Raw genomic sequence first — 25,473 nt, 5'->3', positions numbered from 1 at the left:
CTTGCCTGAGTTTATCTATGGTTCCGGGGACTGTGATGCACATGGTGTGAATTTCTGCCCATTTAGAGTGTGCATCTAGCATTGCAAGGAACATCTGCCCCACACTGAGGCCAGCAAATCCAAATGTAGCCTAAACGAGTACAGTCTGGCCATTCCCACAGGGGACAGGTCCCAATTGGTCTGACATTGGGTGCTTGATTTTACCTAGTTCTCTGGATCCTGTGTGTTTCTTGACCACCAGTCGTAGGATCTTGCTAGGCCTTTCATCTGAGACACACCTGGATGAGTCTGATGAATGTCCTCCACAATTCATGAATGGCCATGGAAAGGCGTGATGACCCTTGCACCCAAGAGGATGCTGCTGGCCTGCAGAATGTTTCATTGCTTCTTTGTTCAAAAGAATTCTTTAAAAATCAGGCCCCAGGTGAGGGTAATAGGAGTCAAGGTGGAGGGAACAGGATGGCCAGCAGAGACCTCTGCTGGCCAAACGGGAACATGACAGGGCCGACCAAGACAGATCATGACACAATGCCTGCCACTGAAGCCACAAACCAAATAAGCTGAAAGAATTGAGGTAAAGAGGAAAATAGGCTTATGGGTGAATGACAAGATTTTCACCAACCGAAAAATGTTAGGTGGCAAAACTGATGTTTGGTGCATAAGCACCGAGAAAGATACAGTATTTACATACACTTAGCTTATTATCCTGCCTTGGACAAAGTGTCAAACATTTTTTTTAATTACAGTGACAATAAAATCTGTCTGTCCGTTCATCGGTCTGTCCATCCATCCATCTATTCATCCATCCTAAGGCCAGTTTTATTTGCTTGGGTATCAGTCCACCAATGAATTAGCAACCTTTTATGAGTTTAAAGATTTCAAACATAACATTATGCCTCATTAATTTATTTACCGATTACATTTATTTCGATGGATGCGGCACCTAATATTTCTTGAGCTACAAAAATGTCAAAACTGCATTATGAAACTGCATGTATTGAAAAGATATTCACATTAAAGATTGAGATTTCATACAAAAATGTTAGGCATGCTTTGTATTTATCAAAGGATTAAAAAAACGAAAATACTCGTACAGAAAGGAATGCATGTCGTATCATTCACCCTTATGTGTACTAGTCATTGCTACCTCCGTGGGGATCAAATTTCAGGAAAAACAGGGGACAGTTTTTGGTAGGACTGTCAGCGTTCTGCCGGGAAACTGCAAGGGTAATACCTGGCAAGTGGAACTTGGTGAGTAAATGAGTCACAATCATAATGTAATATTACTTTGCGACATCTTTCTGTTACAATATAAGGATCTTGCCTGTAAGTCAGATATGATTAATTCGGATTATGGGTCACACAGGTCTTAAAATGTAAACAGTGATTAGTTTTGATGACGGATCCTCAATCAGCATGGTCACACTCATCGTCCTCAAGGCCTCCGGCTGGCACCATCGTTGTTGTATGGTTGCCAGGACAACTGCAGCTGCATATAAACTTGTCTCGGTACTGGCCATATTCCACGGCATCAAACAACAGAAATGTGCCTATGTACATGCCTTACGTAGTACCTTTCAAAGAACGGCAAAATTATGTTTAGCTGAGAAATCTTTATGCTTGAAAGTCCTCAAATAAGTCTTTCGGTTTATAAAAAAAATTCAGCTGTAACAGCGTAAATGGGAAATATAGTAATGCTGTGTTTTTTAAGTGGATAAATCTGTGGAAAACGCTGTTGCGTACACCTGCATATGAAAAGTATTAGTCATAATCCTGCAGGGATCCATCTGGGAAAATTGATCTGTCAGTGGTACTGGGACCCTGGGTGCTTTTCAAAAAGGTATGATTATAAGCCAACCTAGCAACCAGAGTCTGTTGCTAGGAGGCCTTTCAAACCAGGCCAGATAACCAGCACGGTGCTCTCTGTTTGCCAAATGCTTAGTGCTCCTTGACAATAAGCAGACCAGTTGGCAGATTATCTCAGGAAGCGGTGCAGTGTTTTCCGTGACATGACAGTCTGATACGGAGAGGCCAGACTGTCGATGGAGGACGGCGGGTTTAGTCACTTGTCAAGAACCCAACGTCTGAGGTCACTATTAGAACCTTAACCCTACAGTGAAGCTCACAGCTAGGTCTCTCCCCTTCTCTGCTTTGTGGTCTTTTATGGTACTATATGGTTTACTTTATGTAAATACAGATACTATCATTTTGGGTTTGAGTCTCCGCCAGAGTTCTTTGTGTGGAGTTTGCATGTTGTAATCGTGGGGTTTCCCCCCACAATCCAAAAACATGCAGAGGCTGACTAGAATTATCAAATTGCCCATAGGTGTGTGTGTGTGTGTGTGTGTGACTGTGCCCTGTGATGAGCTGGCACCCCATCCTGGTTTGTTCCCTGCCTTGTCCCCATAGGCTCCGGACCCCCTGTGATCCTGAACAGGGCGAGTGGTTTCAGAAGACGGATGTATTGTTGTTAAGAGCATTGTTATTTTTATTGTTGTTTTCTTCTTATTATTATAGAATAGTTTTTGAGTTATTGTATTAACAAGCAAAGCATCTGCGGGGACTGGTGCCAAAACCCAATTTTTATCCAAACACATTAAATAAGGGACTCTACTTATGTGTCAAAGCTCACTGGTCGATATTCCACTGTTGGATAAGAGCAAATAATATACACAGATATTGCTAAACTATCCCTTAAGCTTCTTAAATATTACAATTAATGGATTGATTATTAATAGTTATTAGTACAAGATATTGTAATTACTTTTGGTATGGTCAACATTTGGATGCAAAATTATGATTTGTGATGCCACATTTATAAAGGTCTGTGTCATATATCATCACTGAAGTCTTGGATTTAACAGTATTAATAGTCAGTAAGTTCCAACAGGTAGTAATGAGTAAAACAAAACTCTTGAAACCTGGTGTGACGCTGACATCTACTGGATAAAATACAGTAATGCACCCAATGCTCCTGATAGAGCCCCTAAGTAATGTCCAGCAATACAAAACGGGTTGCTTGGGACAAAATGTGCAACATTGCCACAAATGAGGAAACTGAAATCTTGCATAACGGATTATTAAAGCCGCAGACATAAGATGAAAGTCTGCGTCTTACAGGGTCATTCCATTTTAATTTAACTTTTGCGTCGCCATTTTTCATATTGATGAAATTTGGCATGTGAATTACACACACCTTTCTGAGCTCAGAAATGTTTTCTGTTTATTTAAAAGAAACCCTTTGACATATAACACTTTCTGTATGCAAAACACTGATTCTGAGTGTTTTTATGTGCTGTCACTGATTCACTATTACAGCTACCCTGGGTGTCGAAAAGCTACAATATCCACTCATCCACTTTCTGAAATCGCTTATCCTATTCAGGGTCAATGGGGGGTTCGGAAAGGCAGGGAACAACCCATCACAGGGTACACTTACACACCTATGGGCAATTTGGCAGCTCCAATTAGCCTCTGCATGTGTGTGGACTGTGGGGGGAAACCAGAGTGCCTGGATGAAACCCAACAATGACACGGTGAGGACATGCAAATAACCACACACACGTGGCTATAGTACAGACTCAAACCCTGGTCCCAAAGGTGTGAGGCAACAGTGCTAACCACCATGCCACCCCACCGACAATATCGAAACGCAAAATTGTTCTGAGCGTTTTTAATATCTGTTGAATTACAATGAAAATACCTGACAGTCTAAACCTAAAATCCACAAGTGCCAGCCCTGGCAAGCCCTTTTTGGATCCGGGAAAGAAAACTTGGATTGTGGTAGCAGCATTATCAGCCCTGGTATGTATGGGTGGGAAGCTAAACATGCCGAAGCCACCTAACAAGCCTAAAGTGAATTCTCCGTAACACGGTGACAGGAATGGAGTGAGAAAAGTGGGCAAATTCCTTTTCTTTTAATATTTAAAAAGTTTTACATACGTAAACAGTATTCAGGCTCTCCCACACACATATATCCATGCTGTTCAGGGTCAAGGGGTCCTGTACACACATCTACCATGGAAATTGTTCCTGCTTCAACTGACAGTGCAGGAGTAAAGCTGATGCAGCAACAACCGGGTACAAGAAAATGCATCGTATTGCAGAAATCATTAAATACGATTACTCTGCATTAAATTATCATACACTGCAAATCTACATATCCATTTTGAAACTGAAAGTAATTTATATCATAATATAAAAGAACATAATCACTTTTGGGCAAGGCTAATTTTTGAAAAAATAGTATATATAATATATATATTGTAGTGGATTTAGGGGGGGACTAAGTTCACTACAGAAAGGAAGGCTCAACACAAGGAGTTCAAGTGCAATTTGGAACACATCCAACCCTTTATTTACCAGCCTTGAACAAGGCTAAAGGAACCTGTGCGCCCTCTTGCGTTCGGAGGTTGCACTGCACTGATTCACCTCATGAGTCCGCCTTTTTCTTCTCCGAGCGAGCCGCGCCCACTGTCATTAACCAGGCTCCGCTTCACGAGGACGGTGGGGCGCGGCTTCCCCCGGCAGGCAGCCTCAAAGGTGCCAGCACCCATCACAATAACCACACAATGAACCCATGCCCTTAACCCCAGCATAACATAGCACGATATCAGAACAATATAGCGCTAACCCACTCCCAAACCATGAACTCCCATAATGCTCCGTGCGGCCAGCGTGGAAGCAGCCAATGAGGAGGCAGCCCCGCCCCCCACAGTCACTACACTGCCCCCCCCTTAGATGTGGCTGTCCCCAGCCGCAGAGTCCAGCACAAAGTCCTGCAGAGGGGGGGGAAGCCGCCGGACGCGGCCCGAACGACGTAACCTGGTGGAGGAAGGAGAGTTCAGTTCAGCGGGGGCATCCACCCCAGAGTCCCCAGTGGCAGCATCCCCAGTGTCCGCGGGAGAAGGCATGTCCTGGCGTCCACAGCCCCCATCTGGTGCCACCCTTGGCTGATAGGGAGCCAGCCGGTCTACATGGAGCACTACATCTCTGCCCCGCTTCTTCAGCCTAACCCTGTAGACCACCTCAGAGAGACGCTCCAGCACAACGCACGGCCCCATCCAGTGGGAGGCGAGCTTGGGCGACACCCCCTTCTTTCTAATGGGGTTATACACCCAGACTCGCCCCCCTGGCACGAACTCGCGCCCGCGCGCACGCACATCGTAGGCACGCTTCTGTTTGGTGCCGGAATCTGCTGTGTTTTGCCGCGCGAGCTCGTGCGCCGTGCGGAGGCGCTCCCTGAGGTGGCCCAGATAGCCCAACCCTGCTTCGCCTGTTACTTCTGGCTCAGGAGGGGAACCAAACACCAGCTCCACAGGTGTGCGGAGCTCCCGCCCGAACATGAGTGACGCCGGAGTGCACTGGGTGGACCCCTGAACCGCTGACCGGTACGCCCATAACACGAATGGAAGGTGAAGATCCCAATCCTTCTGCTTATCACTGCACAAAATCGCAAGCTGCGTGGCGAGCGTGCGGTTGAACCGCTCGACGAGGCCGTCGCTCTGGGGGTGCAGAGGTGTGGTGCGCGTCTTCTGCACCCCCAGCAGCGCGCAGACCCCGCCGAAAACCTCGGCCTCAAAGTTGCGGCCCTGATCACTGTGGAGCTCTTCGGGGACTCCGAATCGCGTGAACATCTCGTGCACGAGTACCGTGGCCGTGGTGGCGGCGCTCTGGTCAGGTACGGCGAAACCCTCTGGCCACTTAGTAAAGTAGTCCATGGCTACTACAATGTAACGGTTTCCCCGCTCGGTGATGGGAAACGGGCCCAGCACGTCAACCCCCACCCGCTCCATGGGCGCCCCCACGCGGTAAACCTGGAGTGGTGCACGTGCCTGCTGTGTCGGCCCCTTTTTGGCTGTGCACCGATCGCATCGGTGCACAAACATCGTTACGTCCTCGTGCGCGCCCGGCCAATAGAAACGTTCACGCAGCCGCCCCAACGTCTTCGCACTCCCAAAGTGTCCCGTACCAATAGCTCCATGGACGAGGCCTAGAATGCTCGGTCTTAGTGCCCTCGGCACGACCGCTTGCCACAGCACGCTTCTACCGTCCCCACGCACCCAACGACGATAAAGCACTCCTTCGCGCACCACCAGGTTTTCCCATTGGGACACGAGCGCTTTTAACTCGGGCCCTACGTCCGTGATGTCTGCCCACGCCGGCCGCTGCCCCGTCTGTACCCAACGACTGAGCCGCTCGAGCTCCGAGTCTGCTGCCTGCCCCTCCTTTATGCTTGCGTGGCTGATGTCGCAGTGCAGCCCCGTGCTAAGCGCTCTCACACTCTCAACTCCCTCCTTCCTATCGCAGTGGCGGCAATCCACGCACGGTCTCCGTGAGAGTGCATCTGCGTTCCCATGTAGCCGCCCTGCCCGGTGCACCACCACGAAGTCATAAGTCTGGAGGACTTCTAGCCACCGTGCAAGCTGCCCTTCGGGCTCGCGAAACCCCATTAGCCACACCAATGATGCGTGATCAGTTCGCAGCGTGAATTTCTGCCCATATAAGTATGGCCGGAATTGTTTCAACGCGCTAATTACTGCGAGCAGCTCCTTCCGAGTCACGCAGTAGTTCCGTTCTGGCTGTGACAAAGTGCGGCTGTAATAGGCTATCACGGGGCCTCCCTCGTGCGCTAGCACTGCTCCTAGTCCTACATCGCTGGCATCGGTGTCGAGAACAAACGTGCGCTGTGGATCGGGGTGGCCTAATATCGGCGCAGAGATGAGTGCAGCGCGCAGCACAGAGAAAGCGTGCTCGCAGCGCTCATCCCAGTCGAATGCGACGCCTTTCTGCGTCAGCCGGTGTAATGGGCTCGCCACGGTCGCGAAGTGCCTCACGAACCGCCTATAGTAAGATGCCAAACCCATGAAGCTACGCAGCTGCCTGATGTTCGCTGGTGCCGGCCAGTTTTTAACGGCCTCGATCTTAGCCGGGTCGGTGGCTACACCGTCCTCGGTCAACACATGCCCCAAGAACGTAACCCTACGCCGGAATAAGTGGCACTTGCCTGGATGTAATTTGAGCTTTGCTCGCCGCAGCGCACCGAATACTTCCTTCAGATTCGCGAGCGCGGTCTCAAACGTTTTTGCGTGTACCAGCAGGTCATCCAGGTACACCACGCACCGAGACACCGGGACGTCTGCCAGTACCCTCTCCATTAGCCGCTCAAAGGTGGCTGGGGCGTTACAGAGGCCAAACGGCATGGTCGTGAACTGCCAGAGTCCCTGCCCGATCGAGAACGCGGTTTTGGGCCGCGCGTCCGGCGCCAGCCCCACCTGCCAGTATCCGTTCCTCAAGTCCAGCGAGCTGAACCACGAGGAGCCGGACACGCGGTCCAACGCCTCATCGATGCGGGGCAGGGGGTACGAGTCCTTGCGTGTCACTGAGTTCAACCGGCGGTAGTCCACGCAAAATCTCCATGAGCCGTCTTTCTTTGCGACTAGCACGACCGGTGCGGACCAAGGCCCGCTCGCCGGCTCAATCACGCCTGCGCGCGCCATCTCCCGAATTTTCTCCTCGGCAGCCTCGCGCTTCGCTAGAGGTAGCCGGCGTGGGCGCTCCCGGATGGGGGCGGCGTCCCCCGTGTAAATGGTGTGCTGCACCAGATCGGTCCGCGTGCATTCGAGTTCGTTCACAGCAAAAATGTCCTCGTACTCTGCCAATAGCTCACGCAACGCTTCTGTCTGCTCGGGCTCCAGGTTCTCACTACTGCGAGCCAGCAGCTCTGCCATCGCATCCACCCCGGTACGCGCTGCTACTTCAGGTGCACTAGTGGTCCCGGTCTTGCTCGCCCCTCCCTCGCACACCATCGCTACCGGCAAACCGTTCCCCAGCTCGTCGCGTTCTTTGGTCAACGCCACCCATTTGCGCCCCACCTTCATTCTATTTCCCCTGACGTGGATCACTGCATTGAGGCGGTCCAAAAGGTCCATCCCCACAATGCAGTGGTCCCGTATGTCACAGACTAAAAATGAGTGCGAAAGGGAGACTTGACCGATTTCCACTTTAACGCGTCGTACCCCCAGAACGTGTAAGCACTCACCTGTTACCGATGTTACCGTCTGTGCACAACTTGGAGCCACCTCAGTGCCCCCGGCGTCTCCCTCCATGAGCCAGCCCGCCCTACACAGTGAGACTGTGGACCCAGTGTCTAGGAGGGCATGACCCACTACACCCCCAAAGACCCCCTTGACATACAGGCCTGCTCGTCCCAGCCGCGCGCTGAATCCCATTGTGTGGGGAGCTCTCACTGGTCGCGGCACCGTGGCTCCCGTCTCGGCGCCGCTTCCCCATTTAAACGTGTCCGGTTTTGAGTACGCTGTCCATGCTCGATAGCATCACAGTCGCGGATCAAATGGCCTGCGTTCCCGCAGCCGAAGCAGCGGCGGCTCGGCCACGGGTTGCGTCGTTCCCCCGCCGGCTCCGGAGGCTCCGCGTCGCTGTTGGCTGAAGTGGCGCGGTCGCCTAGCACACCCTCTGCTCGTAACGCGATGTCCAGCGCCTCTTGCCATGTGCACGGCTCCGCCAGCCTGACGTGATCACGGAGTCGCCGTGGTGTCAGTCCGCGGAGGAAGGCCAGCCGTGCCAGGTCGTCCTGGATATCCGCCGGGAAGTTGGGGTAGCCCTGCCTCGCCAGCCCCCGTAGATTACTTGCGAAAGCGCCGAGCGTCTCACCATTTGTACGGGTGGCTAAAGTTAATGCAGTGCGGGCCTCTTCCTCGCTGTTCACTCGGCCGAACCTCCTCTGTAGCGCCCCCTGCAGGCTCCTCCAAGACGTGCGCTCTGCTGGAAGCAGATCGTTCAGGACCAGGAGTGCATCTCTTTCGAGCGCGAGGGCGGCTCTTACCGCCGTTTCCTGTGACGACCACCCGCACAGCCCCGCTGCCATTTCCACCTGCGTAATGAACGCATCCGGTGGCCCACCGCCAGAATACGCGGGCAGGTTTGGGCCTGCCGCCGCCCCGGCTCTTCGTGTTGTCCCGCCGCCATCGGCCCATTCGCTGCGGCTTACGCCGTGCGTAGTCGGCTCCTCCTCTTCAAGGCACCGTCCTCGGTGTCCTGCCGAAGCGCCACCCGCCCCTTGCTCACCAGCTCCGGAGCGTTTTGAATCACTGCCGTTGGGCTGCCACCTGAGCCCTTCGAGGCTCCGCCCACGGTGTCCTCTCACCGGCGCAATGTCACCCACTCTGCCGTTACCATCGCAGGAGTGCTCCGCCCGTTCACCGTACCTGGGAACTTGCTTCTTCTTCCGGCATCCACCGCTTTGTCCCTCAGCCTGGGCTCGCTGCAGTGCCTCCTCCTGGTAGGCGATCAGCCGCTCAATGTCATCCATCGCTCGAGGGTCCATTTTATCCCACTTCTGACACCAATTGTAGTGGATTTAGGGGGGGACTAAGTTCACTACAGAAAGGAAGGCTCAACACAAGGAGTTCAAGTGCAATTTGGAACACATCCAACCCTTTATTTACCAGCCTTGAACAAGGCTAAAGGAACCTGTGCGCCCTCTTGCGTTCGGAGGTTGCACTGCACTGATTCACCTCATGAGTCCGCCTTTTTCTTCTCCGAGCGAGCCGCGCCCACTGTCATTAACCAGGCTCCGCTTCACGAGGACGGTGGGGCGCGGCTTCCCCCGGCAGGCAGCCTCAAAGGTGCCAGCACCCATCACAATAACCACACAATGAACCCATGCCCTTAACCCCAGCATAACATAGCACGATATCAGAACAATATAGCGCTAACCCACTCCCAAACCATGAACTCCCATAATGCTCCGTGCGGCCAGCGTGGAAGCAGCCAATGAGGAGGCAGCCCCGCCCCCCACAGTCACTACAATATTATAAATCACAGATAGTCTTATTCACTCTCTTCAGGCAAATTCGAAAACATCTTAACATGAAAAATAAGCAGGCGTCACCAGGAACTAAATGAAGAAACACATTTCAAAGGTTAAAATAATGCGAGTAATCCAACAAATGTACAACATCGACATTTGGTGCCAGTAACCTGAAGTGTGAAATTATTTCAAACCTAGAATATACATGAGTTTTTCTGACCTTGAAGTTGAAATCACAAATTTCTTAGTAAGTTTTGAATTTCAGCAAATTCACAGTTTTTGTCCATGAAAAAATGTATTTAAAAACAAGAAACTGTTCCCATCCAATGAAAGTCCATGTGGCTGTGAGGCGGCATGTGTGACGTCATTTTTATGCGCCTCGGGCTTTGGCGGGAGTTGTGAAGTATCGCTGTGTTGTTTCATCGGAAGAAACTGTTTAAAACTTTAAATCTTAAAATTAAAAAGATGTCTCGTGTGCTGAACTGCATCGTTGCAGTCTGTCCAAACATGGGAATAGGCAATAAAGGAAACTTACCCTGGCATCCGAAAAGACTCAGGTAAACGGTGTAGAGGTCCAAATGTCCGATTTGTACGTGTCATTTCCTCCTGTGCTTGAAATCAATGTTATTTTCCGTACACTGGAATTAATAACATTGCATTTCATTTTGTAAATTTGATATGTGCCTAATAAGCGAATAAGTGGCTAATGTGCAACATTTTGGAGTGTGTGTGTTATTTTTGAGTCAATTTTATTAAACATAAAGTTAAACTGCTGGCGTTGTCATTTATTCTTGTCATTAGCTATTTTGGCCTTCAAAGCAACATTTGCACACAAATCTATTTTGGTTTAATAAATATTTTTGCTTTTTATGAAATGTTTCTCTTTCAGTAATGAATTCAAATACTTCCAGAGGATGACCATGACTGCCTCAGAAGGTATGGTGCGAAGTACCTATGACACGTTTACACCAATAGCCTAATCTTTGAATAGAAACCTTTTGCGTTATTGTTTGCTTGCCATTATAAAAAAACGACTTGTATCGGTGTGTATATATATATAAACGCAGAACTTTTTCTTCCTAATTTAGGCATTTATTAGAGTTAATAGTTGGTCACCATGTTTTGATGCCATTGGTTTGCTAATTTTTATTTTATTTTATTTTATTTTTTAAGTATAGAGTTATCCATTTACTAACCTGCTAGATAAGAGAACAGATCCAGAGGGCGAATCGAGTGGACTTTGAGTATATGTAATAAAATGCAAGATGGTTGTTTTCATATCAGCCCTACAGAAAAAAGTCTTAATAATGATAAGGCAGAGATATCTAGGGCTCAACCGGTATCTTGGCTGCTCGATAAAATCATTTGATATTAATTTTGAATTAACCCAAAAACAGGCACCAGAAGAGCAAAAAGAAACACATCCACATCCTGCTCTCTGAATGAAGTGTGCAAACCAAATATAGGCCTTCAGTGTAGAAGGGACCAGAGTCCAGAAAGGGTTTTGCAAATGCAGCCCGTAATCATATGCTGTCATCCATAAAACAGTTTTTATTGATGGGCTGGAAACAGAGAAATTGTACAGGTGCCCCTTTACATACAATGAGGGTACGTTCCAATGAACCTATTGTAAGTGGAAAATTCTGAAAGCTGAATATAAGTTAATAACTACCATCACTGAATAAGTAAATAAATACTTGAATAAATACAGGTTTATTGATTAAAAACAGGTTAAGTTTAAGTTTCGTTAAAATCTGTGATGATGAGGTCCGAAAGTGATGATTTGGCATGGAGAGGGCAGTGGTGGAGGCAGGATAGCGAGACCCTGGGTGTTTAGAGCAGATCTTTGCATCTATGGACCACGGGGCTTTCTGTCCTTCCCCAGCATTGTGCTTTTGTCAACAGTAACCAGAGTGGCAGCCCTCAGGTACCTCTTGATGTAGATGTCCTCTCAGAACACTGCACCGCTCTCTGCAGAGCTTTACAGTTGTAGGCGGTGCTGTTGCCGCAGCAGGCAGTGAAGCATCCAGTAAGGATGCTCTCAGTGGCACAGCTATAAACACTCCTGAGGATGTGGAGGCTCATTCCGAACCTCTTCAGTCCCCTGAGGAAGAAGAGATGCTCCTGAACCTTCTTCACTGATTTGTCCGTGTGAACTGTCCATGTGAGATCCTCTGCCAAGGGCACTCTGAGGAAACGGAAACTGCTCACCATCTTCACAGCAGTGCTATTGATGGTGATGTGCATGTGTGGTCCTTTCTGCTTCCTGAAGTCCACTATCAGTTCCTTGGTCTTAGCGACGTTGAGGGTGAGGTGGTGCTCCTGGCACCAGTGTGTCAGGACGTTGACCTCCTCTCTGTACGCCGTTTCCACACTCATGGAGCTCCACCACCGTGGTGTCATCTGCGAACTTTACGATGATGTTGGAGCTCTTAGTGGCTGAATTGTGGGTATAAAGTGAGTAGAGGAAAGGGCTCTGTACACATCCCTGAGGAGCGCCGGTGTTCAGTGTCACAGAGGGTGAGGTGATGCTGCCCAGTCTGACCACCTGGCGACAGGAAGTTGAGGATCCAGCCGCACAGGGTCCTGCTCAGGCCCAGGTCCAGGTCCCTCAGTTTCCTGTCCAGCCTCGAGGGAACAATGGTGTTGAATGCTGAGCTGTAATCTGCAAACAGCATTCTCACATATGTGTCCCTTTTTTCCATGGGGGGGATAGGGCAGTGTGGAGAGTTCTACACAACCTATTTACTGGTATGCAAATTGCAGTGGATCCAGTGAGTCAGGGAGCGCAGAGCAGATGAAGTCCTTGACCAGCCTCTCAAAGCGTTTGCTTACGATGGAGGTCAGGGCAACTGGTCACATGTTACTCAGTGATGTGATTGTTGATGACTTGGGTACAGGGAAGATGGTGGCCGATTTGAAGCAGGCAGGAAGCACAGACAGGGAGAGGAAGAGGTTGAAGGTGTTCATGAACACTCCAGCCAGCTGGGACACGCATGACCTGAGGACATGGGCGGGGATTCTGTCAGGGTCAGCAGCTTCATGAACCTTCACTCACCTGAAGCTCTCACATCCTCCATGGACATAGCGCACTCGATGACATCATCTGCAGTGTGCAAAGCTGATCGGTCTTGCAGTGTTTGCGGTGCTCCAAGCCCCCCACCCCCAAGGGCCTGCTGCTATTTCCACCCCTCCCTCTGCGAACGGCGCTTGCAGCTGTGCATTTCCCACGCATCCCTCACCTGTTTGTCGAGGTTCTGCAACTCAGAGGGACAGCTGGCACAGTTAGCCGGGGTTCCTCCAAGGATATGACTTCAAGGTCCACCCCCAGCCCCCGCAGTTTCCATGACGACACTGCTGTCACCACTGCCACCACATCGAGGAGTGCAGCCAGAGGTGAACTGCGGTGACAGTGTGGAGGACAAGATGCAGAGGCAAGAAATTTGAGGTCATTGACTATCAAAAAGTAGCAGGTGAGCTACTTGGTGCCAGAGGAGGCGGCCAGAGTGAAGGAGAGAGTCTGCGCCCTTGACCCAGAGGCTAAGGCTGTCTGCTCACATTGGGGGACCTTGGAGGAGCACTGCAAGCAGAGCTGCTGCACCAGCGTTGGCACTTGGAGATGGTGAAAGGCACCTGCCACTATTGCTGGTGCCTCAGAGACACCCTGGGCCCTTACCCCTGCAGCGACAGAGAGGGGCTACGCCGGAATTTGGCGAGGTCGAAAAGCTGGGCATTGTAAAGACCCCCCCCCCCAAAGCAGTGAGCTGGTGACAGGATCAGTCACACTCTCATTATGCAGGTCCCCATTCTGGATGAGGAACACTAGCGTGGCTGGGACAGCCTCCTGCCCCTGGTCCGGTGGGCGTACCTGGCAGCATTGTCCATGTTTGGGAGGGAGCTGCGCATGCCAGTGGGGCCTGGTGTTTTGGCCACCCTCAGAACCGGCGGTACTAAAGGAGACAGGTCTTGAGCATCTGTGATGCCTTCAGGAACATTTGAAAAGGGCGGCTACTATGGCAGCATCAAGATGTAACAAGCGCCTAACAGAGGCGTGGCTGTGATGGATGCAACCACTGGCAGATCATTGGCTTCAAGGAGTTTGGGTGTCCTGTCCCATTTGCAAGAAGGTCAGCCAAACTGGACAGCTATTGGAGGAGACCCGAGGAGGTCCCTAAGTATACCTCCTGCCCAGGAGGAGCAGCACCATGGTCTTACCCCAGGCCCGTACTGACCCCACTGCATCACAAGGACTCAGACACTTCAGAGCAGGGAGCCGCTTCGAGGGACATGGGGATTGTGACCTGCCAGGACCCAGTGCATTTCTCCTACTTTGCAGTGGCAGTGTGGTGCAGTTATTCTCATATAACCACATACCTCAAAATGATTTATTCCTGGCTCGTAGCGTTGCTAACAAACAAAAAATTATAATAAACTAGTCACTGATAATTTTTCAGAAGAAAATAATTTCATTTGCTCTAAAAAAAATATAGTCCTTATGTGGACAGAACATTTGGTCAGGCTACTCACTGGAAGCAGCAGGTCCGTTAGGTTACCATAGAAACGGTCAACAGACGGCCGCTTGCATTTTGAAAACCAAGGAAAAAATTTTCCTGGTAAGAATGACTGCTTATTTATGAGTAAAAAGTCATGCAGGTTTTTATATTAACGTTTAATAAAACATTAAAACACATTAATATAGAACTGCTTTTTGGCTCCAGGAACTACGTGTGCAGTTGCATGAAAGTAATCAACACCCTCTGGACCAGTAAGAAAATATTTACCAGAGCCGTGGAATAATGAATTGTATACCATAGGAACATGGAATTCTAGAATCTGATTGGTCAGGAGGGTGTTGATTACATTTCTGTAACCGCACGCAGTGTCAGACAGGTTAATCACAGTAGTAAATGAATGCGCGATTATAGTTCTTTAATTCTAACAAACGTTACTGAAGATTCCTGAAACAGTACATCATTTAAAATTAACGGCAACTATAATAGCAGATAATAATTGCCATGTTACTTGGACGACGTCAGTGCTTCTGCCTGAGGACCAAGACCTGCAGTCAGTGATTTAATACTAAAATGATTTACTGATGTAATGCCCTTGTAGCCCTGGCAAGCTGTGCAGCCCTGACTAACCTGCTGGAACAGGATGTTACACAAATCTGGTTTTAAAAATCAATGACCTGTTAATGCAGCTGAATATCAAGCGGTAAATAAAGGTGACTTGGTAGTAAAAATGTCTTTATATATAAACAGCCAAGTGTTTAAAACATCACACTTAGCTACAGATGTCTAAGCAAAATGTGTAAAGACTGGCATTAACGTAAACTGTTTGTATGCAAGATCATTTATTCATTATTGAAGACAATTTTCATACCCTGACTGTGACATGACTGAATGTGCTTGTCACGTGACTCGGATTTGTTAAACACCCCACTCCACATCTTACATGGTGGTCCGCGTGAGAGCAGCCCCCCCACATCAGTCCTTGTTGTTAAGATGCCCAGCTACTGAAATGCGACCCACCCTGTAATTATATGTATGCATTCAGGTATTCAGTGTAACACAGATATAGAATATTTCTCATTTCTGTTAACAGGTAAACAAAATGTGGTGATAATGGGGCGGAAGACGTGGTTCTCTATTCCAGAGCGGAACAGACCTCTGAAGGGCAGGATCAATATCGTGCTCAGCAGAGAGCTGAAGTAGGCAGTGTCTCCCTGTTTATAAAATTTAAGTGTAAAAGAGGAGTAGCTTTATATGTGTAATTTTGATATCAGTGATTTTACACTTCGGTGATCTTAGAATCTCTTAATTATATTTATTTAAGGTTTTCTTCTTGGTATTAATATTTCCACATAATGATAGTGATCTACATATGATACATTTCTGATTTTTTTTACTCGTATAAGAGCAGAAACCTTTGCTTCTTAATTCTTACTAAGCCACCTACTGTCTCCTTATTTGTTGTTCTAGGGTTCCACCAGAAGGGGCACACTACCTCGCCTCCGACTTCAGTTCTGCTCTCCAGCTTCTAGACTCTTCGGAACTGGCTGGCAGGGTTGACCAAATTTGGGTCATTGGAGGTAGTTCTGTTTACAAGGTAGTTGTGTATGTTATATGTTATACTGTCATGTCTGACGCTCCTTGACTCCTGCTGATTACGTTCACTCGGAGCAAAAATCCAAAGAACACCAGCCTATGTGGAAAAGATTCTGCTTTGGGTATGACATCATCAACTGTCACTGCCATCTGTGGCAGCATGACTGTGTGTGTGTATAAAAGCAGGGTTTAAAAAAAAAAATCAATTTTCCAATTCAAATCAGTCTGCATTTGCATAATCTGGTATTGATTCATGAAGTCATACAGTCTGTGCCCTTTTCCCGTGGATGTGCGAAGCTTCAACCTCGTTAGTCGTGCTTAGCTGGCCTCGTACAACGAGATCTGGCTGACAAAAAAAGATATAAAAAAAAAGCTACTCCTCAGAAAGTAGGGCTGCACGATAGCGCGTCGCAATAATTTGAAATATTTGCTCTTAATATTGTGCTTTTTGTAAAATAAAACAGATGAATGTTTACCTGAAGTAAATTATAACCAAACAGAAACGTGGCTGTTGAGCTGTCCCTTTCTTCACCGCCACTTCGGTGCTTATGAATCGCTTTCATATTTTTCCAAAACGGCAGTATGTGGTGTGCTTCGTTAACCGAATTTAATCAACAGGTGTCTTTTAAAATTCATCGGCGTAGTGTCCCGTCAATTGTCTGTGCATTTAATGTCACATCCTTAACTGACAGAATGCTACGTGTTTCCAGCACGGTTTGTCTGTATTCAACCCAGTTGGTTACATAAAATGTTATGCAACTTGACTCTCTAATACTACGCTTGTCCGTGCGCTGAGGCATTTTGTTTGAAAATATCAGTCAAACGTCACGCCCGTAACACTGCCACAGCTCTTTCTTTGATGCCGTTTCTGGAGTTTCTGTCATCAACCTTCTTGCCAAAGTGCTCCTCACAAAGTCTTCTTTGGGATGTTTCAGGGTCAAAGATTTCCTAACCTAACAATCCCTCAAGGCGTACTTCTGATTTCTCAGGAGAGCACAAAGACGTCGCGTTTGTTTCTCTCAAGCTCAATCGCAGCTCTCCTGACTTGGCTTGTTGTTCTTTACTCATTAAAGACTTGTTGGTCTGGTGGCCCAGAAAGCTAATTTGGCATGGTTCCATGTTCAGGAGGTTCCATTTTCAGGAGGTGCACAGGACCTCAGTCCTGTAATAATTGCATTTTCTGAACCTTCATTGTTGTTATCTGGTTATTTATCTAGATCTACATAATTATTTTGCAGATTTCATTTATTTTTGTATTTGTAGTCATACAAATTAGAGTGGCTTATTATGTGAAGTATCCAAATAATCTTGTGGAATAAATTTTGTTGAAACATTTTCATCTTGGAGAAATGGCGATATTTCATTTGACCCTTTCATAATTTATCCCACCCTCCCCTGTTCAGTCCAAAAGCTTTCTGTTTTGCCTGAAAAGTTGTATAACTAAATAAAAATATTCATCTAATAATGTATTTATTTAGATTAGAAATAAAATGATTTTTCCTTTCTCTTTACACACGTTTACTCTATATCTTTCCCTCCTTCTCACAGGAAGCAATGGAGACACCAGGATCATGCCGCCTTTTCGTGACTGAAGTTCTGCAGCAGTTCGAATGTGACACTTTCCTGCCTGACATCAACATGAATGGCTTTCGGAAGCTGTCCAGGTCTGTGTCCAGCTTCTTTCACCATCATGCTTTTTCATTCAAGCTCGGCTTTCTTCTCGATTTGCTGGTGGTACATCACATTCATTTCGCTCACATGAAGTTTAGAGACTGTGGAATATAAGCTCTATTCTTTGAATGACTTCCTGGCTATTTGTGATTCATGTTGCCATGTCCGTGGAGTTAATGCAGTGCATTTACATTTGTATAATATGTACGTATTTTGTATTTTCTTTACTACTGGCCGAGACAATGTGTGGGCAGTGTGATAGCGTGGAGTTCACTGGCTTCCTCATGTTTGAGCTCCCTGTGATGTACTGACATCCAGGGGAGGTTCCTGCCATGTACCCTGTGCTTTGAGATGAGTTAGGATCCAAGCTCGCCTGTACTGATAGTGACTGAATGAATGCTGATGGATAAAACAACGCTGAGTTGTATTATAAACTCCATTCATACCGGTTATCGATGTTTAATTTATGTAGCTGACTCCTCCTTTGCTGTGCTTTTCTGTAGCTTTCCGGAGGTGCCAGAGGGCCTACAAGAGGAGAATGGGATTCAATACAAGTTTGAAGTGTACGAAAGTGTTTAAAACTAACATTAATCAGCTGCTTAATTTCAAAACACAAAGAATATGAGTAGCCTCTGTGTTCATTTGACAGGTGGCACTTGTCATGCTCCTGTGTTTTCTGTGTTAACTTTGAGAAAACCTTCGCTAAATGAAAATGTTATGTTTTTTTTAATTAAACCCTGATCTTACTAAGGACATCCATACCTGGCAGTACTGTTAGCTACTATATGGTAAATGCTCCGAGTCCCTAAGACAAAGTGGAATGGAGATGGAGTAAAACCGGGTATCAGTAAAGCCGGGGTCTGCCTGGAAAAGCGAATGTCTGAGAACGTCGCTAATGCACAAAGCTACACTGAGAGAGACCCACTCAGATGTCTGGCACACGTAGCGAACGAGAGAGACAGCTGAAGCACAAACCACATGTCTGTAGCACAAACCTCTGCTGCCACGGAGAGAAGCTCCACCATTGGACGAGTCCCTGCCGTCAGTCAAAGCTGAAGCCCAGCCCCCTAAGCTGGATGCTGCGTCCTCAAGCCAATGGTCTCTCTGCAGTTTGTACAAGTGCAGGATATTGGCTTCTGAGACTTGGGAAACATCACACCTGTTCCGCACATTCGCAGTCCCTGCCGACAGCAGGTGTTCCAGTCAGCTTTACTTAAAGATCTCTCGCTTGTTCTCCGGTATTCCAGGTCAAAACAGATTTCAGTTTCATTCTTTTTTTTTTTTTTAAACCAACTGGATTATGAATTATCTACCCTAGAAATAAAAGCAGTGGTCTTTGAATCAATGGTATGAGCGCAGAGTGTATTGGTAGGTAAGTACACATTTTAATGCATTATAGGTGATGCATACTGCTGTGGTTCAGAATATTTTTAATATTATGAAGGAACAACATGTCTTGGTTCTGAAGCCATCAGCTTGTCGCGTTTGCGTCGGGTTTTGACTGAGCCCTGATCATGCCAGGAGTTGCTTTCCCACAATACCTGCGTCTTCTGGCCATAAGTAATGGACGAACACGTAATCCCTGTGGAGAGTTTGCCGCTCTCTTGCTGAGCGCGCTGGCTGAGTGGCGGCCCTTTAAGTGGCTCGGGGGGCCCGCTCCATCCGCAGCGCTGGCTGCTCCATTAGCCCCTCCGCGCTGAAGAGCCCCTCCGCGCCGCCGCGGGTTTCGGGAGGACCGACTCATCGTGCGACTCACCGCCGTCCTCGTGCACCTCGCTCACATCGACGCACCATGGAAACGAGAGCAGCAGATGCTTGACAGTATGTGGTATAAATATGCATTATGCACACTGGCACAGATCAGCAAGTCGCACAATACTCTCAAAATGTTCGATGCCAGTTCTGTGCTATGAAAACTATGTCAGGAATGATGGTGATTATTTTCTAATTAATGTTGATGTATATATGCACTAATGTATTTCCATTCCTGCGCTTTAGTACTGTCCTGTTTTAATTTGTCATAAGAAACGTATCTTTTAGGGATTGACAGTCATGGCACTAAAGAATGTTAATAAAGACCAGTTACATACTTCTGGGCATATCATTGTCGCCGAAAGAATCAATAGTATTTTCATTAAACTTCAAAAAAATTACATCTGCCTTATATGTCTTCAAGTTGCAGGCGTGCCTTAAAGTCTGTGATGAGTGTTTACTCGCATTATAAGAATTGTAATTTGGTTTTCTCCAAGTGAAAGTAAAATTAATGAAATACAGATGTCAAAAACCATGTGGATAAAACACACCCCAGTTGGTTAAACCAAAGATTCAGTTTTTGGCTTTTTTCTTGAAAATTCTAGGTGTCTGTAATCAGCTGGTGGTGCACTCAATGAATAGGTGAAGCTACCGTTTTGGCTATTTATGTAACATCTACCTTTCACATAGTTTGAAGGAATGTTGATTTCAGAAATCTGTCATTTTACATGAGTGGCCTTTCCATTAATTTAATTAAAGTATCTGCCAAGGGCAAGTGCAAAGAACAAAGTGTATTCATCATAGGGACTACAAAATGTATAACCGTATAACAAATGTACCTTCACTTATAATTTAAGGAATATAAGGAATTGCTTGAATACATTCAGCCTCATTGTCATACTTTTTTCAAGGCAGTAGATATGCATCATAGACTTTCTGTTCATAAGCCGTTTCAAGGACAGAGAGAAATGCACTTTGTGTGGGAAAAATTCCATCCAGTCAAGTCCTCTGAAAGTAGCTCTGCTCTTCAGAGAATCAGTTTCGCCATCTTGGCCATGTAAAGATTTCAAGATTTATTTCACTGTTGCCAAATCAATAGTGTTACTTTTCAATCTGTGTTTTTCATTTCTACTGTAGTTCGAGCACAAGGTTAGGCAAAACTGATTATGAATCGATGTAACCATAGCAACTGGTATCTTTTCACTATAAAAAAATAAACAAAATTCACATTTAGGTGTTTTATTTTTGAATGTGCTGTCCGTCAGTGTTCTAAGGTTCTATATAGATCCTCTGTCCGAGTTTGATCCTTATACATTTTTGTTCCTTAACTACGGCTTTCAATAAAAAGTTTTTACTTATATGTACACATAAGGGGGGCGGCATGGTGGTGCAGTGATTAGCACTGTTGCCTCGCCTCTTCGTGCCGGGTTCGAGTCTCCGCCTGGGTCACATGTGTGTGGAGGTTCCATGTTCTCCTCATGTCGTCGTGGGGTTTCCTCTGGGCTCTCCGGCTTCCTTCCACGGTACAAAAAACATGCTGAGGTGAATTGGAGTCACCCAATTGTCCATAGGCGTGAATGTGTGCGTGACTAGTGCTTGTGCCCTGAGATCTGGGTCATTCCCTGCCTTGTGCTCCTAGCTTCTGAGACTGAGGACCCCCATGACCCTGCACAGAACAAATGGGTAAAGAAAATGGATGGATGGTTGGTTGGATGGATGGATGGACCCTCCCTCGCAGTAATTCTGTTGGCTCCTACCTATACGGATCCCATATATTTTTTTCCATTCATTTTCTATTCTGTGTACTTTACCTTGAGACTTTCAAGCTCGTTTTGAAACCCAAGGCACACAGATAAGTTAACAAAGGAAATCAAAGGCAAGGACACATGGCACAATGCTTGGTGTGTTCCTGTTCTCAGGGAGATAGCCCAGTGCTTTGTACCCTCAGCAGAGTGCAACGTGACAGTATCCTTCTTCAAATATCACTGTCTGATTATGATGAATAGTTCTATTTCTTCTTCATTTGATTTTATGGTCATTAAATTTTGCATTGAATCACATTATAAATTGAAGAAAAAGAAACAAATTGGATTAATGAATTAATAGCTGCACATTCCACAGAGTGGTGCTTGTCTAGTACTGTTTATTTTGGTGTTACTGCAACACTTTACATTTCTATACATTGAAATTTAACCTTCGAGCAAAATTAGTTGCAAATTAACAAGACACCCCTTAATGAACTTTTCGTTCTAGTGTTTTTATTAGAAGGTTATATATTATGTCTACCTTAAAACCTTTAAAGATCAAGAAAGAACCTAGTAAACCTTTTCTTTTGTCCCGTAGAGAACGACACGGCCTCCCATGAGACTTGAGTTTGGGGAGGTGCCATGGAGTTTCACGCCGATGGTAACTCCCTCCTGAAGGCCGTGTATCTGAGCCGCCTTCGGCTGGCACGGCTGCTGCTGGAAGGCGGGGCCTATATCAACGAAAGCAATGAGCGTGGCGAGACTCCCTTGATGGTGGCCTGCAAGACGCGGCATGTGGACCCCCAAAGTGCGGACAAGATCAGGATGGTGCGGTACCTGCTAGAAAGCGGCGCCGACCCCAACATCCAGGACAAGCGTGGGAGAACCGCCCTCATGCACGCCTGCCTGGAGCACGCCGGTGCTGAAGTGATAACTCTGCTGCTCAACAACGGTGCTGATCCTGGCCTGGAGGACCACTCCGGCACCTCAGCACTGGTCTACGCTGTCCATGCCGATGACAAGGATGTCCTCCGAGTTTTGTTGGATGCCTGCAAGGCTCAGGGCAAGGAGGTCATCATCATCACCACTGACAAGCTGCCATCAGGGAGACAGATGACCAAGCAGTACCTCAATGTGCCTCCGGCATTGGACCTGGGAGAACGACGGCCTTGCGCCCCCACACTCTCCGCGTCGCTTTCGGACATTGAGATCCAGACCTCGCCTTGGCCTGTCACCTGCCACCAAGCTGAGAAGAACATCTTTGCCTTTGGAGTCCAGAAGGAGGACAGTGCAGCCACCTCACAGCCAAGCTCCCCAAGCCGGGGACCAGGCTTAGTCCATAGCGGGGTAGCAAAGCTCCAGCACCTGCAACGTTTACATTCAGAGCCATGGTTGAAGATCCCCCCATCTCTACTTGAAGAGAACAGAAAAGTCTCTCCTCTAACCAAGGATCTACCCGATATAACCCCAGATGAAGAACCCTATATGAAGTTCAGCAGGAGGTACCAGAGGGTTCCAGGTGCTAATCCCCATAGTCCTCATGCCAAAAAACTAGGCAAGACTCTGGAGCGGCCAGCCAATAATGACAAGAGAGATGGAGGAAGTCAAGGCATGTGGCTTTCCCGAAAAATGTCGTACGACAATATATCTTTCGCCAGGTCACACCCTGACCTCTACCACAGCAGCAGGGCTGCAGGCCCACCCACAGACAAGGACCCAGCTGTCACCCCAGGTTTGGCCACATCCAGCCTGCACAGCATCGTCCAGCGCAGGAACATTGGTGTGGACCACTATGGCTCAGACTCCCAGCTCTCTCAGTACCTCCGGCATCTACCTGAAGACCACAAGGGGTACCCAGACAAGGGTTTGCCTGTTTCCAACAGCTACTCAGCCCTGTCCTCCTCCCGGGACTCCTTGGAGAAGCAATCGGCTATGCGGGAGTACAGAGGCTCAGGTGCTCTCCTTGCTGCCCATGTTCCCAGCCCCCGGTTGGGATTCCTGCCACCGTTGAACCAACACGTACCTGTCCCTCAGATTGAAGTCACCAGCGTCAATGTGGAGAATGTGGGCATGGTCCCAAAGACCAACATGGGCCTGAAAGTCCTTGTTCCCACTGCTCCCAGCGTCCCGAGAGATCTGAAAGCTAGGAAGATGCTTTTGAGGCGTCACTCCATGCAGACTGACCCGATCAAACAATTAGGCACCTTTGAAGAGATCTTTAGCCATTGAGTCTACATGAATACCATGGTAATCCACCTACCTGTATTCTGTAATACTTAGCATTCATCTTGCATCAGCAATCCCTTTCCAGTCCAGGGAATTATTGGTGAAAATCAAGGTATACCCTGTCCACTAAATAATATAGACAGACATCCATCAAGAACAATTTAAAGTCCACAACATCTACACAAGAAGAGGAAAAAAATCCAAGACCCAGAATTGGGGCTGCGAACCCACAAACTGCTGAAGCATCATGCTGTTTTATATCAAATTATATAAAAACATTATGCCTATACCATGTTAGAGTTGGCATTTAACAGAATGTTTCACGGCGAATCTCCACAGGCAGATAGACACAGGAAAAACATCACACAGAATTTGTGGACTGCTCGTGTTTCTTGGCTTGCTATTCCATTGCAGGTTCTGTGGATTTCAGTGTTTTCTAACTTTTCATTCTTTCACCCAAAAAAGATCCATCTGAACTACTCTGCATCTGACTTGATAAATTACTCACAGCAGGTCACGAAAGCATGCATGACTATGTTAAATATTGTATATTACAAACCATTGTATCCGGTCTGTGCATAAATATTGTACGTTGCATTCAAGAATATACTTTATATATGTAACCCATATTTATGTACTATATCATACTTTAAAAACTAAGTATTGTATTGTGCATACCTAAAATGTATTGCACGTTGCTATATAGTGTATACAGACATCCCTTCATTTTAAAATAGCATGCAATGGTAAAATGTTATTTTAATGGTAATGATTATATTTCCACTTGTATGGGTCATATGATTAAGACTGGAAAAAACAAAGTTCCACTGTAAACTTCATATATAGAACACTAACAATTTCAGCATATTACACAATAAAAATTCATATAGTCATGTGTATTTCCTCATTCATACACAGGCAACAGATTATCCACCAGCACAAATGGCCATGTCCACCTTCTTATGGTTTTAAAATATGGCAAATGCATCTTCAATTCATGTGATAAAATTCTAGAATTTTAGAATGATGTTAATATTCCGAGAAGTGTTTCTAAGAGTTAATACAATGTTTTGGTTAACATAAATAGAAAAAATGGCAGTAAAGGTACACTAAAACATTTAACTTCCTGGGTATTTGCCTAATGACTACTGTATTATTGCTGTCATTAACAAATTTTCATTATCATCTCAACTTCTTTGGTCAATCATTAAGTGGACCATTCGAAAGCATAACAGCTGCAGTTCAGGAATAAACTACATTTTACAAACAGGCCTCCTTCATTTGCCTCCTGAAACGTCTCTCCAGTACATATCCTGCATAGCGTTGCCTGTAAGTAAGGCATGGTGCCCCCTACTCAGCTGCTGACTGCGATGGGCTGGAACAGGGAGCACTGCTGAACCGCCCATCGGCATTGACAAGGCCATTGCAGTTTATGACGTCCAGACAGACATCATGTGAAAACAATAGCGTGAATAGGCTCAACCTTTTCGTACAATCAATATAGACTTTAACGGGATGATACATCCTGTGTATAGCAGTCTCACAGAATCACATCACACTGTGGCACCTGATTGCAATGATGCACCACGATTCTGTTACGTACAGGCAGTCCCTAGGTTAAAAACAGATCCGTTCCCAAAACAATAATATACTACAGAAATAGTAAGAACAGCAATACATTAATAAAAATAATTACGTACTGGACTGTACTGCACCTCCAGCAAATAAAAAACTAAAGCCGTGCAATATTTTCACGAGTCACAAAGTAGCGTGTGCGTTTCCTATTGTGAACCATCGCATTTACTCAAATTTTTATATTATAGGCAAAATTCCAGTCCGTTCATAAGTGCAACTTTTCTGTAAGTAATGTTCTTAATCCAGAGACTGGCTATACATTATCTCGAATAAAGAGAATCACAGTACCATTTCCGGTTTGTCTTGGAATATTGAAAACCAAGCTAACTGCTACTTTTGGAGAACATCTGACACCTTTAAGTCCAGGATATATGGTATTTGAGGTAATGTAGAAGCATCAATGACTGTTAATAGACTATCGGTTTCAGTCTAGCATAAACTGATAATTTAATATTATGAGGCTTTAACAAAAACTAATAAATGCAACTTATCAGCAATACGTCTT

The 25,473-nt window shown here is 46.6% G+C and overlaps 2 protein-coding genes across 2 annotated transcripts; both read left to right on the top strand.

The window, feature by feature from the left end:
* Positions 1-10,183: 10,183 nt before the first annotated feature.
* Positions 10,184-18,369, top strand: dhfr (dihydrofolate reductase). The gene is made up of 6 exons (XM_049018801.1): positions 10,184-10,389; positions 10,722-10,768; positions 15,437-15,542; positions 15,814-15,940; positions 17,488-17,603; positions 18,114-18,369. The coding sequence occupies exons 1-6, from the start codon at positions 10,298-10,300 to the stop codon at positions 18,187-18,189; spliced, it is 564 nt and encodes a 187-aa protein (XP_048874758.1). The 5' UTR covers positions 10,184-10,297; the 3' UTR covers positions 18,190-18,369.
* Positions 18,370-18,517: 148 nt separating this feature from the next.
* LOC125745708 (ankyrin repeat domain-containing protein 34B-like) lies at positions 18,518-24,527 on the top strand. The gene is made up of 2 exons (XM_049018800.1): positions 18,518-18,982; positions 21,706-24,527. The coding sequence occupies exon 2, from the start codon at positions 21,750-21,752 to the stop codon at positions 23,334-23,336; it is 1,587 nt and encodes a 528-aa protein (XP_048874757.1). The 5' UTR covers positions 18,518-18,982; positions 21,706-21,749; the 3' UTR covers positions 23,337-24,527.
* The last annotated feature ends 946 nt before the right edge of the window (positions 24,528-25,473 follow it).

Source organism: Brienomyrus brachyistius, chromosome 7 (genome assembly GCF_023856365.1).
Source record: "Brienomyrus brachyistius isolate T26 chromosome 7, BBRACH_0.4, whole genome shotgun sequence".
Taxonomy (NCBI): Eukaryota; Metazoa; Chordata; class Actinopteri; order Osteoglossiformes; family Mormyridae; genus Brienomyrus; species Brienomyrus brachyistius.
This window is presented reverse-complemented; position numbering and strand designations above follow the sequence as displayed.